Source organism: Mastigoproctus giganteus, chromosome 13 (assembly GCF_048544385.1).
Source record: "Mastigoproctus giganteus isolate SK-2022 chromosome 13, ASM4854438v1, whole genome shotgun sequence".
NCBI lineage: Eukaryota > Metazoa > Arthropoda > Arachnida > Uropygi > Thelyphonidae > Mastigoproctus > Mastigoproctus giganteus.
This window is the reverse complement of record NC_143587.1, coordinates 156,505,483-156,521,380: the sequence shown is the minus strand read 5'-3', so window position 1 is coordinate 156,521,380 and position 15,898 is coordinate 156,505,483. Positions and strand designations below refer to the sequence as shown.

The window sequence follows — 15,898 nt, the reverse complement described above, 5'->3', positions numbered from 1 at the left end:
TGATTTTAAGTTGATAACATTATTTAGGTGGCAGAGTCCAGAGGGATCTGCCTCTGGTGCAAAAGTCAGTAGCTACACCACTGTGTGTGTGTGTGTGTGTGTGTGTAAGTTGTATTAAAATTATTATTAAAAATAATTTTGTTATATTAAAAATTGTATTAAGATTATTATTATTTTGATGTACTACTTTTCCTTTACAGTTCCCCACTTTATATTGGCTTGGTAATTCAGCCCATAATTTTTCTTAATTTATCATAACCTCAGGGATTTAACCAGAGATGTATTGCTAAAAAAAATAGTACCGGAATGCTCGTCCGATTAACTGCAAATAGTTACCTTTTTGCTTTTTTCATTTGCAAAAATAAATAAGTCAAAGATTAGAATATTTGTTCAGTATTTATTTATAACTATTAGATAAAAATTTCAAAAGTAAAAAACAAAGAAAAAAATTAAAATCAGAAAAGAAAAAAACAAACTCCAAAATAATAAAAAAAATTCTGTTCAGAAGAATCATAGAAATTCCCATACAGGACTGATTTACGTATTCTTGTGCGACTGCCCTTTTTGTTTTGTTGGTCAACAGCAGAATGATGAGACCGCAAAAAGTTCGGACATAAAATATGGATTCCATAATTCTAATGGTGGACCATGTAGTTTAATAAACAATAAACTTGCCACATGTTTAGGTTACTATTAATATATATTTTTAGTAGCAATGGATAAAATAGATATTATTTCTCCCTCCCTTTTGAAATAATGCCTGTTTCATAATATTAGGTGTATAAATTTAATGATTTTCTATTATGACATTTAGAAAAAAAGTACCAGAACGTCGTTCCAGTGTGTTCCGGCCCACTGGATTTAACATTCTTTCATAAATCTACTACACTTCTTTTTCTACTTTCCTCACTCTGCTAGTTGCTGACACTTTTTGTATAACTATTGCATCCATTTATGCATATTTAATACTTTTTAATACAACTTATATTTATTCGTGCATCCTTTAATGCTGCTTTGCACTTTTAGGTGCATCTGTCGTACCTATTTATTAATTTTGCATTCACTGAACCATTTCATCAACTGTATACCTTTTTTTTCTTATGTAACTCTTTAAACAATTCCTTTTATAGAGTTACATTGAATACCCATTTATATATCTATTTTGAAGTCATCTAGATTGTGGGTAGACAACAATAAGTTATGTATATATTTTAATTTTTTTGTATATATATTTATATATACAAACCTTTATTACTTTATCCCTTGCATTTCTTTAAATCCATCTTGGTATTGTCTTCAATATTATACAACGTATTTTATACACATTATGGTCGTAATGCATAATTGCTGTAACAAGTGCGTTGGCCCATAAGTATTAGTTATTTGTTACAATTTACTAACTTTCTTTCTTTCTATATTACTATATAAGAAGGTTGAAGCGTACATTGTCAGTAAGGTCATGATGGCATCTTTAACCTTGAATGAGTATCTGCAGACAGTTTCAAACATTAATATCTTCTCCAAATATAGTGCTTTTTTTTTTTTTAAATTATATAATTTTTTAAAATAATCATAAATAATTTTTCTTCCTTATGAAACTTTTCACTGATAGCAATATTTCCTTCCCAATTGCTTGGAGCCATTGTGCCAATTCATTTTCTAGTCATTTGCAAATTTTAAATATCCTTTGTTATCCTTTTGATTAACTTTTTCCCTCCCTACTTACTGTGGTGTTGGAGGTTTAAAATTAATTAAACAAATACTGTTTGCATACTTTCTCTTTTCTTGGCGTTTCATTTATGCCTCAACAAATATTGAATGTAAATAAGGGCAGAATACTCTACTTTTTCATTTTAATTTACTTTTTTTTTTTTTGGCCCCGGGTGCCAAACGTATTTCGAGGCCAAGCGATATTCTTGTGATATATATAGAGAGCTCTTGTAAAGTGATTGAAGTTATTTCCTTTTAAGTTCCTACATTTCTATCACCAGTTTTTCTTTAAAACTAGTTCTATACTTGAAAACCACTAGTTAGAACACAGAAAGGAAACACACCTTTCTTTTTCCTGTATTTCTTGTTCTATTAATCAACTAACACTTCAACCGCTTGGCCTCCGAGCGGCACTGCTCCTGCCTCCCCGTGGCGGGGCCGGTAATCTGGGGGAAAAGTTATCCCCCAGGGCTAAAAGGAGCAACGGTGGATAAAAATGAATATCCACCTCTAGAGCCTTCAAACTCAAGGCTAGATAAACCAAACGATGAAGACCTGAACCAACCAAAAAGGCTCCGAAGAGAAGTGCAATGAAATGCCAAACTTTCTGGTGATACACTCTCTCTCCAACCAACCTGTCGGAAAATTATCACCATTCATCATCCAAAGATTTCTGGAATCGATTGCTGGAACACCAAAAATGGTTAAACGACTGCAATCTGGAGACCTATTAATTGAAACAGCCAACTCCAAACATTCCGAGTGGCTGCTCAAAACAACGACATTCGGTGGCTTGCCAGTATCTGTTACTCCACACAACACCTTAAATTCCTCGAAAGGCATTATAACCGAATGGGACCTACTTACAATATCAGAAGAGGAATTAGTTCAAAAACTGAGTAATCAAAAAGTAACCAACGCCAAACGCATAATGATTAAAAAAGATGGAAATCTTGTCCCAACTAGGTCAATCATTTTAACCTTCAGTACCCCAGATTTGCCATCCTCAGTAAAAGCTGGCTATTTAAACTGCCGAATTCGGCCTTATATTCCTAATCCCATTCGTTGTTTTAAATGTCAAAAATATGGACATTCCCAACAAGCATGCAGAGGAGAAGCTATTTGTCCTATTTGTGGTTCCAAGGAACATGCACAAGCAGACTGTTCAGCATCAAGTCCCATTTGCCCCAACTGCAAAGAAAGTCACTCAGCATTTTCAAAATCCTGTGAAATGTGGAAAACAGGGAAAAAAATTCAAAAATATAAAATTGAACACAAAGTCACATACCCTGAGGCACGCAGACAGGTTATGTTGACCATGCCCGGTCGTTCATATGCATCTCACACTCGAAGCTTTATTTCAACAGCAGTACAAACAGATGTATCAATACCCCCCAGCACATCTATGGCTAATTGGGTTAAAAATACATTATCTAATTCAGGAAAAGACACACATCAAACTAAAACCAGTGAATCAACCAACACTCCAATCAGCATCCCAACTGATACTCGGACACTCTTGCATGATAAAAAAAAATTAAAAACTACCAAAGACAACAAGAAACCTGAATCATCCACCAATAGTATGGAAGTAGACGTACACTCAGATCTTGAAGAACCCATACTAGAACTTCATGCAAATGACACTATGGATACTGGGCGCCCCAGCTTCCCAAAAAAAAGACCGGAAAAAGTGCTCAAACAAAAAAAACAGTCTGAATCATCCCCAACTAAACCTAAATGAACCACAGTATCTTACAATGGAATTGCAGAGGTTTTCGTTGTAACACTGACGATATTAAATACCTAATTAACTGATTTTCTCCAGCTGCCTTCTGTCTACAGGAAACTTACCTGACCTCACAAATTTCTCCTTCGATAAAGAACTATTGCCTTTATCGAAGAGATCGAAATACCACTAATGCTGCCCATGGTGGTGTAGCAATCCTAGTAAACTCGACGATCCCAACTAGGCATATCACACTCCAAACTGAAATTGAAGCTGTTGCTGTTCGCATAACTCTCCATAATGCAATAACACTTGTCTCAATCTACCTACCACCAAATTGTACTTACTCTTTAAAAGATCTTGAAGACCTCTTTATACAGATACCTCCACCTCTCTGTATATTAGGGGACTTTAACGGGCACCACCCATTATGGGGCTCTCCTAAATTGGATAGACGGGGCCGATTAATTAAAAGCTTTTTAGAGGCACTAAATTTCAGTATATTCAATACTGGTGCATCAACACATGTACAGCTCCCAGCAGGACACACTTCAGCAATAGATCTCTCTATTTGTTCACCAGTACTAGTCCCAACCATAGAGTGGTATGTAATAAATGATCCCATGGGCAGTGACCACTTCCCAATAGTATGCAACTTTCTGAAAGCAAAGACTCCTTCAATTCAACCCTGCAGAAAGTGGAAATTTGTCCGAGCAGACTGGGCAAAATTTCAATCATCAATCGACCTTGATGAGGAAAAAATCCGCCTCCAACATATTGATGATGTGACAGATTACATCACGTCGCATCTTCTAAATGTGGCTAAAAACACAATACCACTATCAAATCCCCTGGGCCGAAAGCATCATAATTACTGGTGGAATGATAAATGCACCACAGCAAAGAGAGCAAAAAATAAAGCCTGGAATTTGTTTCGGCAATGTCCGAGCACAGTTAATCTCATTAATTACAAGAAATTAAGGGCAAAAGCACGCTTTATACAAAAGCAAGCAAAGAAAGAATCCTGGATCCGTTTTGCCTCCAGTTTTCACAGAAATACTGATTCCAAAATAATATGGAAAAAAATTAGACAGCTGTCTGGTAAGTTTCCTACCATACCTTCTCCAATCCTCTCTTGGAATGGGAAAGATCTCTCTCTAATCCAGTAGATATAGCTAATGCTTTGGGCAATACTTTTGCCGAAATCTCAGCAGCAACAGCCTATCCTACCTCATTCCAAAGAATTAAAAACACTGAAGAAAAACATGCTATTCATTTTAAAACTGCCCGTCTTCTCCCATATAACAAACCTCTGCAATATTCTGAACTTTCACATGTCATTCAAACCGCCTGCAATGGTGCTGCCGGGCCAGATGGGATTTATTATGTCATGCTACAACATCTTGATGACAAAGCTTTGCGCTGCCTCCTGGTCTTTTACAATCGCATATTTTTAGAAAATGTTTTTCCAGCTACTTGGCATCACTCTACAGTTTTGGCTTTCCTGAAAACTGGAAAAGATCCATCCAACCCCAATAGCTATAGACCCATATCTCTCTCAAGCTGTCTCAGCAAAATTCTTGAGAAAATTGTCCACAGAAGACTCGTCTGGATTATTGAGTCGGAACAGCTGATGAGCCATAATCAATATGGCTTTCGTCAAAACAGGTCATGCTTAGATCTTATGGTCAAGGCTGAATTTGCCATCCGTAATGCTTTTGTCAAATATGAACATCTAGTAATGGTTTCAATAGACATAGAGAAGGCTTTTGATACCACCTGGCGGTATGGTATGGTATGGTATACTTAGTGACTTTACCTTCTCGGACTACGAGGCAACCTTCCTATATTTGTTCAGAACTTCTTGCATACTAGATCACTTCAAGTTCGATACCAACATGCCCTTTCCACAACTTTCATACAGGAAGAAGGTGTTCCACAGGGATCAGTACTGAGTGCCACTCTTTTTGCTCTGAGAATAGATTCTATCACTAAGCAGCTTCCAAATACAGTTGAGACTTACCTTTATGCAGATGACCTTTCGATCTCCTGTCATTCTCAAAACATGAGGTCTATTGAAAGACAGCTTCAGATATCACTTAATAAAATTCAACAATGGGTGAGCCTCAATGGCTATCAGCTCTCGCAGCAGAAAGCAGTTGCCATCCACTTCTGTAGACAACGCAAACTTCATCCAGATCCTGAACTTCAAATTTCTAACATCTTTGTCCCAGTCACCAGCAACATCAGATTTCTTGGATTAATCCTTGACAACAAGTTAAATTTCCTAGATCATATTAAAAATGTACGGACCTCATGTCTAAAAAAGTTTAAACATACTCAAAGCTTTATCTGCCCAAACGTGGGGTGCAGATCGTACCTCGCTTCTTCGTTTATACAGGGCATTAATCAGATCCCATCTCGATTATGGTGCTCCAATCTATGATTCTGCCAGAAAGAGCGCATTATGCTGGCTTGATCCAATTCAGCACAGTGCTCTGAGAATTGTAATTGGTGCATTCAGAACTTCGCCAGCACAGTCTCTACATTGATGCTCACGAGCCCCCACTAACTTTACGCAGAAAAACACTATTACTCAAATATGCTGTCAAGATACAAAGTTGTGCCTCTCATCCCGTTCAGTCATACCTTTTCAACCCACCGTTAGAAATCCTATACAGAAACAAACCTAGTATAGTAAATAAAGCCAGCTGGTCTTCGCCTTCTTGAATTGGTGCAAGTTTGGAATATTTCCATCCATTCCGTAAAGCAGGTGGCAACTTATACTCAGCCACCACGGGCTCCTCCTCCTCTTCCAACCTGTGACACATCTCTGTCAATGGAGAAAGAATACTTTGCAAGCATCAAATGTCAAACAAATTTATGCAGTTCACACTCAAAGATATACTGATTTCTCCCCAATTTATACAGATGGCTCTAAATCTAATTAAGATGTTGGAGCAGCTGCAGTGTTTCCGAATACAACTGTATCAGTTTCCCTTCCATCAGAATTTAGTATATTTTCTGCTGAATTATATGCAATTAAACTAGCTTTAGAAAATCTCTATTCTGACAGTTCCTTAAAATCAGTTATTTACACTGATTCCCTCAGCTCAATCATGTCGTTATGTAATTCCTCAGATAAAGTTCACCCTATTCTTGCTGAAATCAGAAGCTTATTACTGCAGATTAAAGAACGCAACCAACTGGTCACTTTTTTGCTGGATTCCAGCCCATTCCGGTATTTTAGGCAATGAACTGGCCGATAAAGCTGCAAAAAAATCCAACTACTTTTTATTTAATCAATATCCCTGTTCCAGCATCAGATTATGCACTAACCGTTCATGCTGCTTGCCTATCACAATGGACAGCACTCTGGCACTCTCAGACTAATAATAAACTCTTTCAGTTTAAACGTGATCCGAAAATTTGGCGCTCCAGTATCCGTACATCGAGACAAGAAGAAGTAGTCCTTTCAAGGGCAAGAATAGGACATACCCATCTGACCCACCTTCATTTACTCACAGGAGATGATCTACCACAATGTACACATTGTTCTAATAATTTGACTATAAAACATATTCTTATTACCTGCCCCTATTATAAACAAGCCAGAACTTCATCCTTGATCTCACTGGTTAATCTTCATAAACCAATAACCCTTGAAAATCTCATTGGTGAAAAGGCAAATATTTCTGAATTTTTTGACTTTCTGAGGCAAACTGGGCTTTTCAATTATTTCTGATTTCAGATTTTCTTTTGATTTAGGGAAAACTCATGTTTTAATATAATAAGTGAATAGGCACATTATAGCCTTAGCAGCTTATGTGCCATTAAGCCTCCAGAACAACAACTATTTTTTTTTTTTATTTTGGTATGATAAAAGCAATTTAAAATAGTGAAAGAATTAAATGAAAATAAAAAATGGAGACTAAGGAGGCTCCAAGGAAATGTGCATATCTTTGGAAACTGAAACTGTTTGGTAAAATAGCAAATGTCATTAAGGGTTTTCAATGTTTATACAAAAAAAAAAAAAAAAAAAAATTGCATTATTATTTTATATATATAGATATAATAATCAAGTTTTCTGATGCATCATTCTTTAATGTGTCTGACAAAACACGGAAACTTGTAAACTGCTGTTAGATAAGAAGCATAAGTAATTGCTTTTTTTTTTTCTGAAATAATGTACTTAAAATATGGATAAATATTTAAATAGAGGTACACTAAATTCATTAAGGAAAATAATGCATTACTTACATGGTACTTTGTCTGATAACATAAAAGAATGCCTAAATGTAGGAAAACCCTAAATTGGGGTTCCACTGTTGTAAATTAGTAATTTTTTTTTTTTATGAAAACCCCAAATACAAAAACTATTAGAAACTATAGTACTTACCACCATGTGGGTTGAAGGTTGAGAACACAGAAGATATTTGTTGACAACAGACTTGAATTTCTGTAGATTTTTTCACAAAGTACATGTGAAGGAAGGTTGTTCTAGAAAACTGAAGTTGAACAGTAAATGGATGCTGACTGGTTGCAGCACATGTTTGAACTGGTTTGAGAGAGAGAGTTATAGATGCCAACTCAGAGGAACAGCATCCATGGAATTATTTATAGAAAAGACATGCAGCAGAAATAGAACATTTATGAGACTACCATCTTTTAGAGGCAACACATGAATTAGAATGGAGTGGAGAGATTTTAATTCAGACAGAATCAAAAAGAGGAAATGCAGAGGAGGGGCGCCTCCGTAGCCAGGTGGGAAGGAGCAGCAGTGCGTAGCACACGCTTCTTGATTAGACCGGGGTTCGAGCCCGTCACCACCAAATACGGAGGATGCGGAAAGGTTAAGGAATGACCGCCGCATATCCTGGAGCAATATGGCCTTAGTTGCTAATGCTCCTAAAAACCAAACAACAACAGCAGAGGAGGCAATATTTATGATCTGTTTATGCCAAGAGAGAGATTTAGAAGTCAGTGTAATCCCTAATAGAAATATGCAACCTTTTCAGTAAATCTGAGTGCCATCAAAGATAAGCATAGGAGCAGAAGAAGCCTTTTTGTAAGCTTTAAGACAGGACTGAGTTTTAAAAGGATTGAAATTATCTAAGTTATCTATGTCTCATTGGAGGACTACCTGACATTAGAATTGGTAGTGGGTATTTGAGAAGTTAAAGCTGTTTGTGCTGGGCAAGGTTTCTCAAACTAGAAGGTGGAATGCAATGTACAATAGGATTTCCAGTCAGTGGAAGAGGGTAATAATATACAAGAGAAGAGTGAGAGAAAGAACTAAACCTTGGGGAAAACTAGATTTAGTGGAGAAGTTAGAGACAGGGAGCCATCTACATAGTTTAGGAGTTGGTGGTTAATGGATTTCTCCATTACTTTGAAAAGTATAGAAGTAAGTGTAATGGGACAATAATTGGATAGGAGGGATTTGTCACCCTTTTTTTTTTTTAGGCACATCCGTAGCCAGGTGGGTAGGTGCAGCAGTGCGTAGCACACGCTTGTTGATTAGACCGGGGTTCGAGCCCGCCCGTGACTACCAAATACAGAGGATGCGGGAAGGTCAGGGAATGACCACTGTATATCCCCGGAGCAATATGGCCTTAGTTGCTAATGCTAAAAAAAAAAAAAAAAAAAAATTTCCCTTTTTAGGAAATAGCTGGATATGAGCAAATTTCCAAGCAGAAAGAAAAACACTAGCAGAATAAGAAAGTGTAAAAAATTGACACAGAACAGGAGCTCAGGTTTTGAGAAAAACAAATAGAGAATGCCATCAAGACATGGACTTTTCTTGGCATCAGGATTGTTCAAAATTCTTCTGACAGGAGACTGAGAATGTACTAGGAACAATAAGTAGTAGTTTACCCTGGTCAACTACCATTTGGACAAAAAGAAAGCTTTCCACTCTGTTTAAAATCTAGTTTGCATTGATTAATAACTGCTTTGCAATTGTGGCAGTCTTTAGTGTTGGCAGAAAATGAACCTGGAGATTTGAATACCAACCAGTTGCAAAGAAATTTAATATGCATCATTCTTAACTTGAATAGCCCTGTTACATTTATTGGAAAACCAAAGTTTAGATAAAGGACAAGGTTTCAAAGTGAAATGTAGAATAAAGGAATAAATAATTTTGCCGATGTGATCTATCAAACATTGACATCAGAAAATTTAAAACAATAATCCACTCAAGGAAAATTAGAATAGAAATCTCGCAGATCATCCCATTTTGTATTCTTGTAGTGCCAGAATGGCTAAGAATAGCTACAGGAGAAAGGCTCCATTGGAGAAAACTATCACCAAATTGTGATCTGGTGTTTCTAGAGGACCACCGATGTTTTTCTGTGCACTTTGAAGGGTTATTTGTGAGAAAAAGAACAAGAACGTCTGTTATTCTGATAGGTAAATGAACAAACTGTGCAAGATCATTAGTAATTGCAAAAGCCACAATCTCTCAAATAGCTGGGTCTATGTGATTATAAGATTGAAGCCAGCTTGATTTGGGAACATAAATTTACCAAGGAAAATTACCTCATTGTTAAAAGTTTTACTGAAAAAAGTACAGTTTCAGAGAAAGGAAGTCAAAGTTCCAAGTGATTAGTGGAGTTGAGAGATTGATAGAGGCAACAGATGAATGGGGTGGGGAGATTTTAAGCCAGACAAAATCAAAAAGAGGAGATTTCAAATTACTGGGTCTTTCACAAGGAATATATCAGAGGAGACATATGAGCAAGTACTATCTTTGAAGTAAAAGCACTTGTACGGTGAATAGTTAAGATAAGCAGTGGTTGAGGAAACTGATAATTGGAATTTTCTCAGAATAAGTAAGTGAGCTTGGCAAACTGTAAGTGGGAATAGACGTAATTAAGATTGGAATCAAGATCACTGTTTGTGAAATGAATTTGATGTACAGTACCAGTTGAAGTGGCTATAGTTATATTTATTTTTATTTATATACTTATGTAATTACTTATTTTAATTTATTTATTTTTTACTACTTAGATCTATTTTAAATTATATTTATGAACAAATGCATATTTTATATACCCATATGTAATGTTAATCAACAGTGTGTTTATTTAGAATATGTAAAGTAATAGCAGTAATTATTATTTTTTGATCCCTAAACAGTCAAATGAGAATAATTGGCATATTTTAGTTTGCCCACTTTTGCAAGGGGAAAATTTTCTGTACATTCCATGTATGTATGTGTGCAACAGGAAGATTTTTTAAATTAATTTTTTTTTTTAAAGAGTTCTATTTGTTTCTTTTTTTTTTCAGTGGCATTTCATCAAATTCCAAGGCTCCGTGCTGCTACTTATCTGTCGCCAAGTATTCCTGTGGAATATTTTGAGTCAATACTTCAGTACCTGGAAGTAAAACTTGGCATTCATACTACACTGCTGTATGAATCTAGGTGGGAAGGACCTCCTGTAGATAGATTAGATCCCTTTGTCAGCAATGAAGTAGACCTTGGTAAAATATAAATTTATTTTTTTTCACAGAAATTCACTGACATATTTTTTCTGTAATATGAACTGTAATTTAAGGTCTACTTAGAGGGTTCTGCAGGATTGGCATTCAGACAGGTATGTCTCAAAGAATTAGGGGGGGAAAGAAAAAGAGCATGCAAAACTGATTTTGAAGTCACTGGACATGGCTTAGTTCCTCTTTTTTTTCTCTCAGATTCAGCATGTCCTAAATGTACTACTAACTGCAGATGCTGTAGCTTTGTGGGTTCAAAATTATAATTTCCCACATATTATGAATTAGTATTCTACCTCTCCCCAAATCTTAGTTAACATTTCAGAATGCTTTAATTAACTAAGACTGTAGTTTTAGAGGGTTGCAATTACAGTCTTCCCAAATTTTGACCAACTTTATTGGGATGAATTAGTATTCTTCCCCTGCTTCATTAGTTAAAATTTCAGAAAGCTGTGATTAATGGAGATTTTAGTAATGCTGACACAGTGATACCACAATCAGAAGACGAGAAGTGTATCACAGATAATGCAGTGATATCTAATTTTTGATGAGGGTGATTTGGAAAAGGCAAGAAAAAGTATCTCTCCTATATCTCAATCTCATTGGTTAAAATTCAGAAAGCTCTGATTAGTTTAATACTGATTTAAGAGTTTAAATAGTCCTATAAATCTGTTATGCCTTTACAGCAACAGAATTTCCCTTTACTTATTTTTATTTATTATTTTTTTTACTATTTAGAACTATTTTAAATTATATTTATGAACAAATAGATATGCCGACCGGGCTAGCCAGGTTTTGGTAAAGTGCCTGCCTGGCAACCCAAAGGTTGCGGGTTCAAATCCCACCTCGGGCTTGGATCAAAGTACTGCAAAAACCTTGGGAGGTGCACTATGGTCACAGAAGCCGATGCGCCAACGACTACAAAAAAAAAAAATATTTTATATACCTACATGTAACGTTAATCAGCAGTGTTTCTTTAGAATATGTAAAGTAAGAGCAGTAATTATTATTTTTTGATCCCTAAACAGTTAAATGAGAATAATTGGCATATATTTTAGTTTGCCCACTTTTGCAAGGGGAACACACTTTAAGGTATAACAGATAAATCACAGGTAAATTACCCTCTTGCTGAATATATAACACTGTGGTAAAAACTCATTGTTCTCTTTCTTTGTTGCTATATAATTGTGAGTGAGGTTTTTTTTTTTTTTTATGTAAACTCCAAACACGAGAGGTATTAGAACCTATAATACTTAGTACCGTGCTTGGGTTGGAGGTTAAGAAGACGAAAGAAGATATTTGTTGACATTGGACTTGAACTTCTGTAGACTGTAATTTTCAGGAAATACGTATGAAGGAAGGTTGTTCCAGAAAACGGCAGTTGAATGAATAAACAAGGAAGATGAAAAGTTGGTTCTGTGAGTTTGAAGTTGGACAGTAAATGGATGTTGGCTGGTGGCGGTACTTGTTTGGACTGTTTTGAAAGAGAGAGAGCGGGAATTATAGAAGCCACTTCAGAAGAACAGTGCCCATGGAAGTATTGGTAGAAGAGGCATGCAGCAGAAACAGTACGTCTATGAGAGAGCGAGTGGAGAGACTTTTTAAAGATGAATCATTAATTAACCTAACTGCCCTCTTCTGAATGGAATCAAGAAGCCTGAGACAGGTTTTGGAGGCACCACCCCAGATGTGGAAACAATATTCCATGGCAGGGCGGATTTGCGATTTATACAGAGTGAGCAGCTGTTTCGAAGAAAAGTAACGCCGAGAGCGAAAGAGAAAACCCAAAAGAAATATCATTTTGCCTAGAAATCGGAGTGTCCCTAAAGATAAGCATAGGAGCAGAAGAATCCTTTATGCGAGATATAAGACAAGACTGAGTTTTAGAAGAGTTGACATCAACAAAGTTGTCTTTGCCCCACTGGAGAATTACCTGAAGATTGGCATTTAAGGAATTGGTAGCAGATTTTCGGGAAGTTGAAGCTGATTGAGCAGGACAAGGTTTCTCAAAATGGAAAGTGGAATGCAATGTGCTATCATCGGCAAAAGTATTGATAGGATTTCCAGTCAATGGAAGAAGGTCATTAATATACGTGAGAAAAAGAGTGTGGAGAAAAGAACTGAACCTTGGGGGACACCGGGATTAGCGTAGAAGTTAGAAGACAGAGCCATCACCCTCAGTGAGCGATCAGAGAGAAAACTGGATAACCAATTACTAAAAACAGTTGGCAAACCATAAGATGGAAGCTTGTTTAGAAGACCTTTATGCCAAACATGATTGAAAGCCTTTGAGATGTCAAGAGCAACTACTTGTGTTTCACCGAACCTTTCCATTGAATTAACCCTGGGGGCTCACATCTGGTGAGTATGGGCTTGGCAAACCCAGGGTCCTGAGCTGGATATCATCATTCTTCTCTTTCTTGGTGATTCCTTTATACTTCTCTCTCTCTCTCACAGGGGGTAACTTGGAATTTTTTATTTTTTTTGGCTTGCAGCATATGCCTCAGGCTTCCTTGTACCATATGGCTAATAATAATTAGTCCATAAATGGTTAACATAAGCCAAAATACCACCAGTGGATCGACACTGATGGAATCCATACTGGTGTTCGTTGATCAGACGGAAGGTTTCTAGGTAGTTTAAGAGTTGGCAGTTAGGCGCTTCCGTAGCCAGGTGGGAAGGAGCAGCAATGTGTAGCACACGCTTCTTGATTAGACCGGTGTTCGAGCCCGTCACCCCCAAATACGGAGGATGCGGAAAGGTCAGGGAATGACCACTGCATATTCACGGAGCAATATGGCCTTAGTTGCTAATGCTCCTAAAAACCAAATAACAAACAACAACAAACAGTTGGCGGTTAATTGATTTCTCCATTACTTTAGAAAGAGTAGAAGTAATTGCAATAATTGGATGGGAGGGATTTTTCACCCTTTTTAGGAACTGGCTGGATAGGAGCAAATTTCCAAGCAGAAGGAAAAACACCTTTTGGAATAAGAAAGTGAAAAAACGTGGCAACGAATAGGAGTAAGTTCAGGAGCACAGGTTTTGAGAACAAGTGGAGAAATACCATCGGGACCTGGAGCTTTCTTAGCATCAAGATTCCTTTTGACGGAAGACCACAGGAGACATTGAATGGAGCATGTTGGGAATGGTGGGAGGTGTTTTACCAAGATCATTAATACATGAGTTGGAAGAAAAATGGGATGCTAGCAGGTCAGCTTTATCCTTGGCTGAAGTGACAACAGAAACATCTGGTTTGGACAGAGGAGGGCAAAGGTTGCGGCCAATAGCTTTGGGAAGAGACCAGAATGCTCGGCTATCATTAGGGAAAGAAGCAAGTTTTCTACTCTTAGCCTGTTCAAACTCTAGTTTGGACTGATTAATAACTGCTTTACAATTGTTGCGAGCTTTGGTGTAAGCAGAAAATGAAACTGAAGAATTAGAAACAAGCCAATTACGATATGCAACATTCTTCTCCTGAACAGCCTTCGCATATTTATTGGAAAACCAAGGTTTAGATAAAGGACGAGATTTTAAAGTGGAGTGTGGTATAAAGGATTCCATTCCTGCAAGAATAATTTCACTGACACGATTTGAGCAAACGTTGACAACAGAAGTTTTGAAACAGTAATCCAGCCAAGGAAAAGAAGAAAAGAAGTGTTGCAGGTCATCCCATTTTGCATTCTTGTAATGCCAAACAACACAAGGTTGGGAATAGCCGTGAGATAAAGGTTCCATTGGAGAAGAGACAATCACCAAGTTGTGATCTGAAGTGCCTAAAGGACCACTCACTTCAACTGTGTTCTTGGAAGGGTTGTTTGTGAGAAAAAGATCAAGCGTATGGGCTGTATGATTAGGATTGTCCGGTATTCTTGTAGGTAAATGAACAATCTGTGCAAGGTCATTAATTGCAAAAGCCTCAGAATCTCGACCAGCTGGGTGGGTATGACTAGAAAACAGAAGCCAGCTGGAGTTGTGAACATTAAATTCACCAAGGAAAATTACCTCACTGTTAGGGAGAGAGAGAGAGAGAGAGAGAGGGAGAGAGAGAGAATATCAGAATGCACAAGTACCACCTTTGAGGCGAAAGGAATCGTACAGCGAATAGTTTGGGCAACTGAGATGAGCAGTAGTTGAATCAACCGATTAACTGAGATTCTGCCAGAAAAAAGATTAGAATTGAGACCACGTATATTTCTGAAATGAATTAGGAAGTGCTTGGGAGGTTTAGATCTTTTTGCAGATAAGCTTGCTCTATTAGCTTGACAATTCATGGTGTATTCAATAGTAAGAAAAAAATGGGTGGGACATGCTGTATGAAGTAATGAAATTTTTGGATATGGCGTACGCACAGGGTAAGAATATACCCAGATCCTTAACATAATGTGGCCTCGACAATGCTCCCCCCATACACATCACTTGGACTCCTTCCAATCACTATCTGGCAGAGTAGAGGTAGCAAGGTTATACACTAGTTGATCTGGAAGCCTCCTAGAGAGTTACCAATAGGTTCGGTCTGGTGTACTAACTAGTGGCCGGCCTGTGAACACCGTTTTAGAGCTGTACCCTCAAAATGTAAGGAATATTGGATCTCGTCATCATAATAAGAGTGAGTGAGAAAAAAAAATTCTATGGCAACAAAAGAAAAATTTGAATTTTTGTGTGGTTGATTGGCATAGCTCTCTATACCACACACACACACACTTAATGAGCAATTTTATAAAACACAACTTGGCAGGACTGTGTGTGCATATCAGCATGTAGGTTGAACCCCCCCATCTGCATAACCAGAGTAGATGTTTCTTGTTTTCAGTGCGTGTCGTCATGAATGAAGTAACCACATGTTTGTTGACTGCATCTTGAAAAATTAAAGAATATTGAACAATGTTATGCCCATCAAATTCAATGAAAGTGTGACAGAAATGTATAAAAAGTGCTTATGGAGATGGTTTTATCATAAGCCCA

At 37.1% G+C, this 15,898-nt stretch overlaps 1 protein-coding gene across 1 annotated transcript in view; it reads left to right on the top strand.

Moving 5' to 3' along the window:
• Nucleotides 1-15,898, top strand: part of LOC150076545 (uncharacterized) — a 120,720-nt gene that overhangs the window by 13,448 nt on the left and 91,374 nt on the right. The window contains exon 2 of the mRNA XM_090387199.1: nucleotides 10,730-10,924. Within this exon, the coding sequence (XP_090243325.1) occupies nucleotides 10,730-10,924 (195 nt within the window). The remainder of the gene's footprint in view (nucleotides 1-10,729; nucleotides 10,925-15,898) is intronic.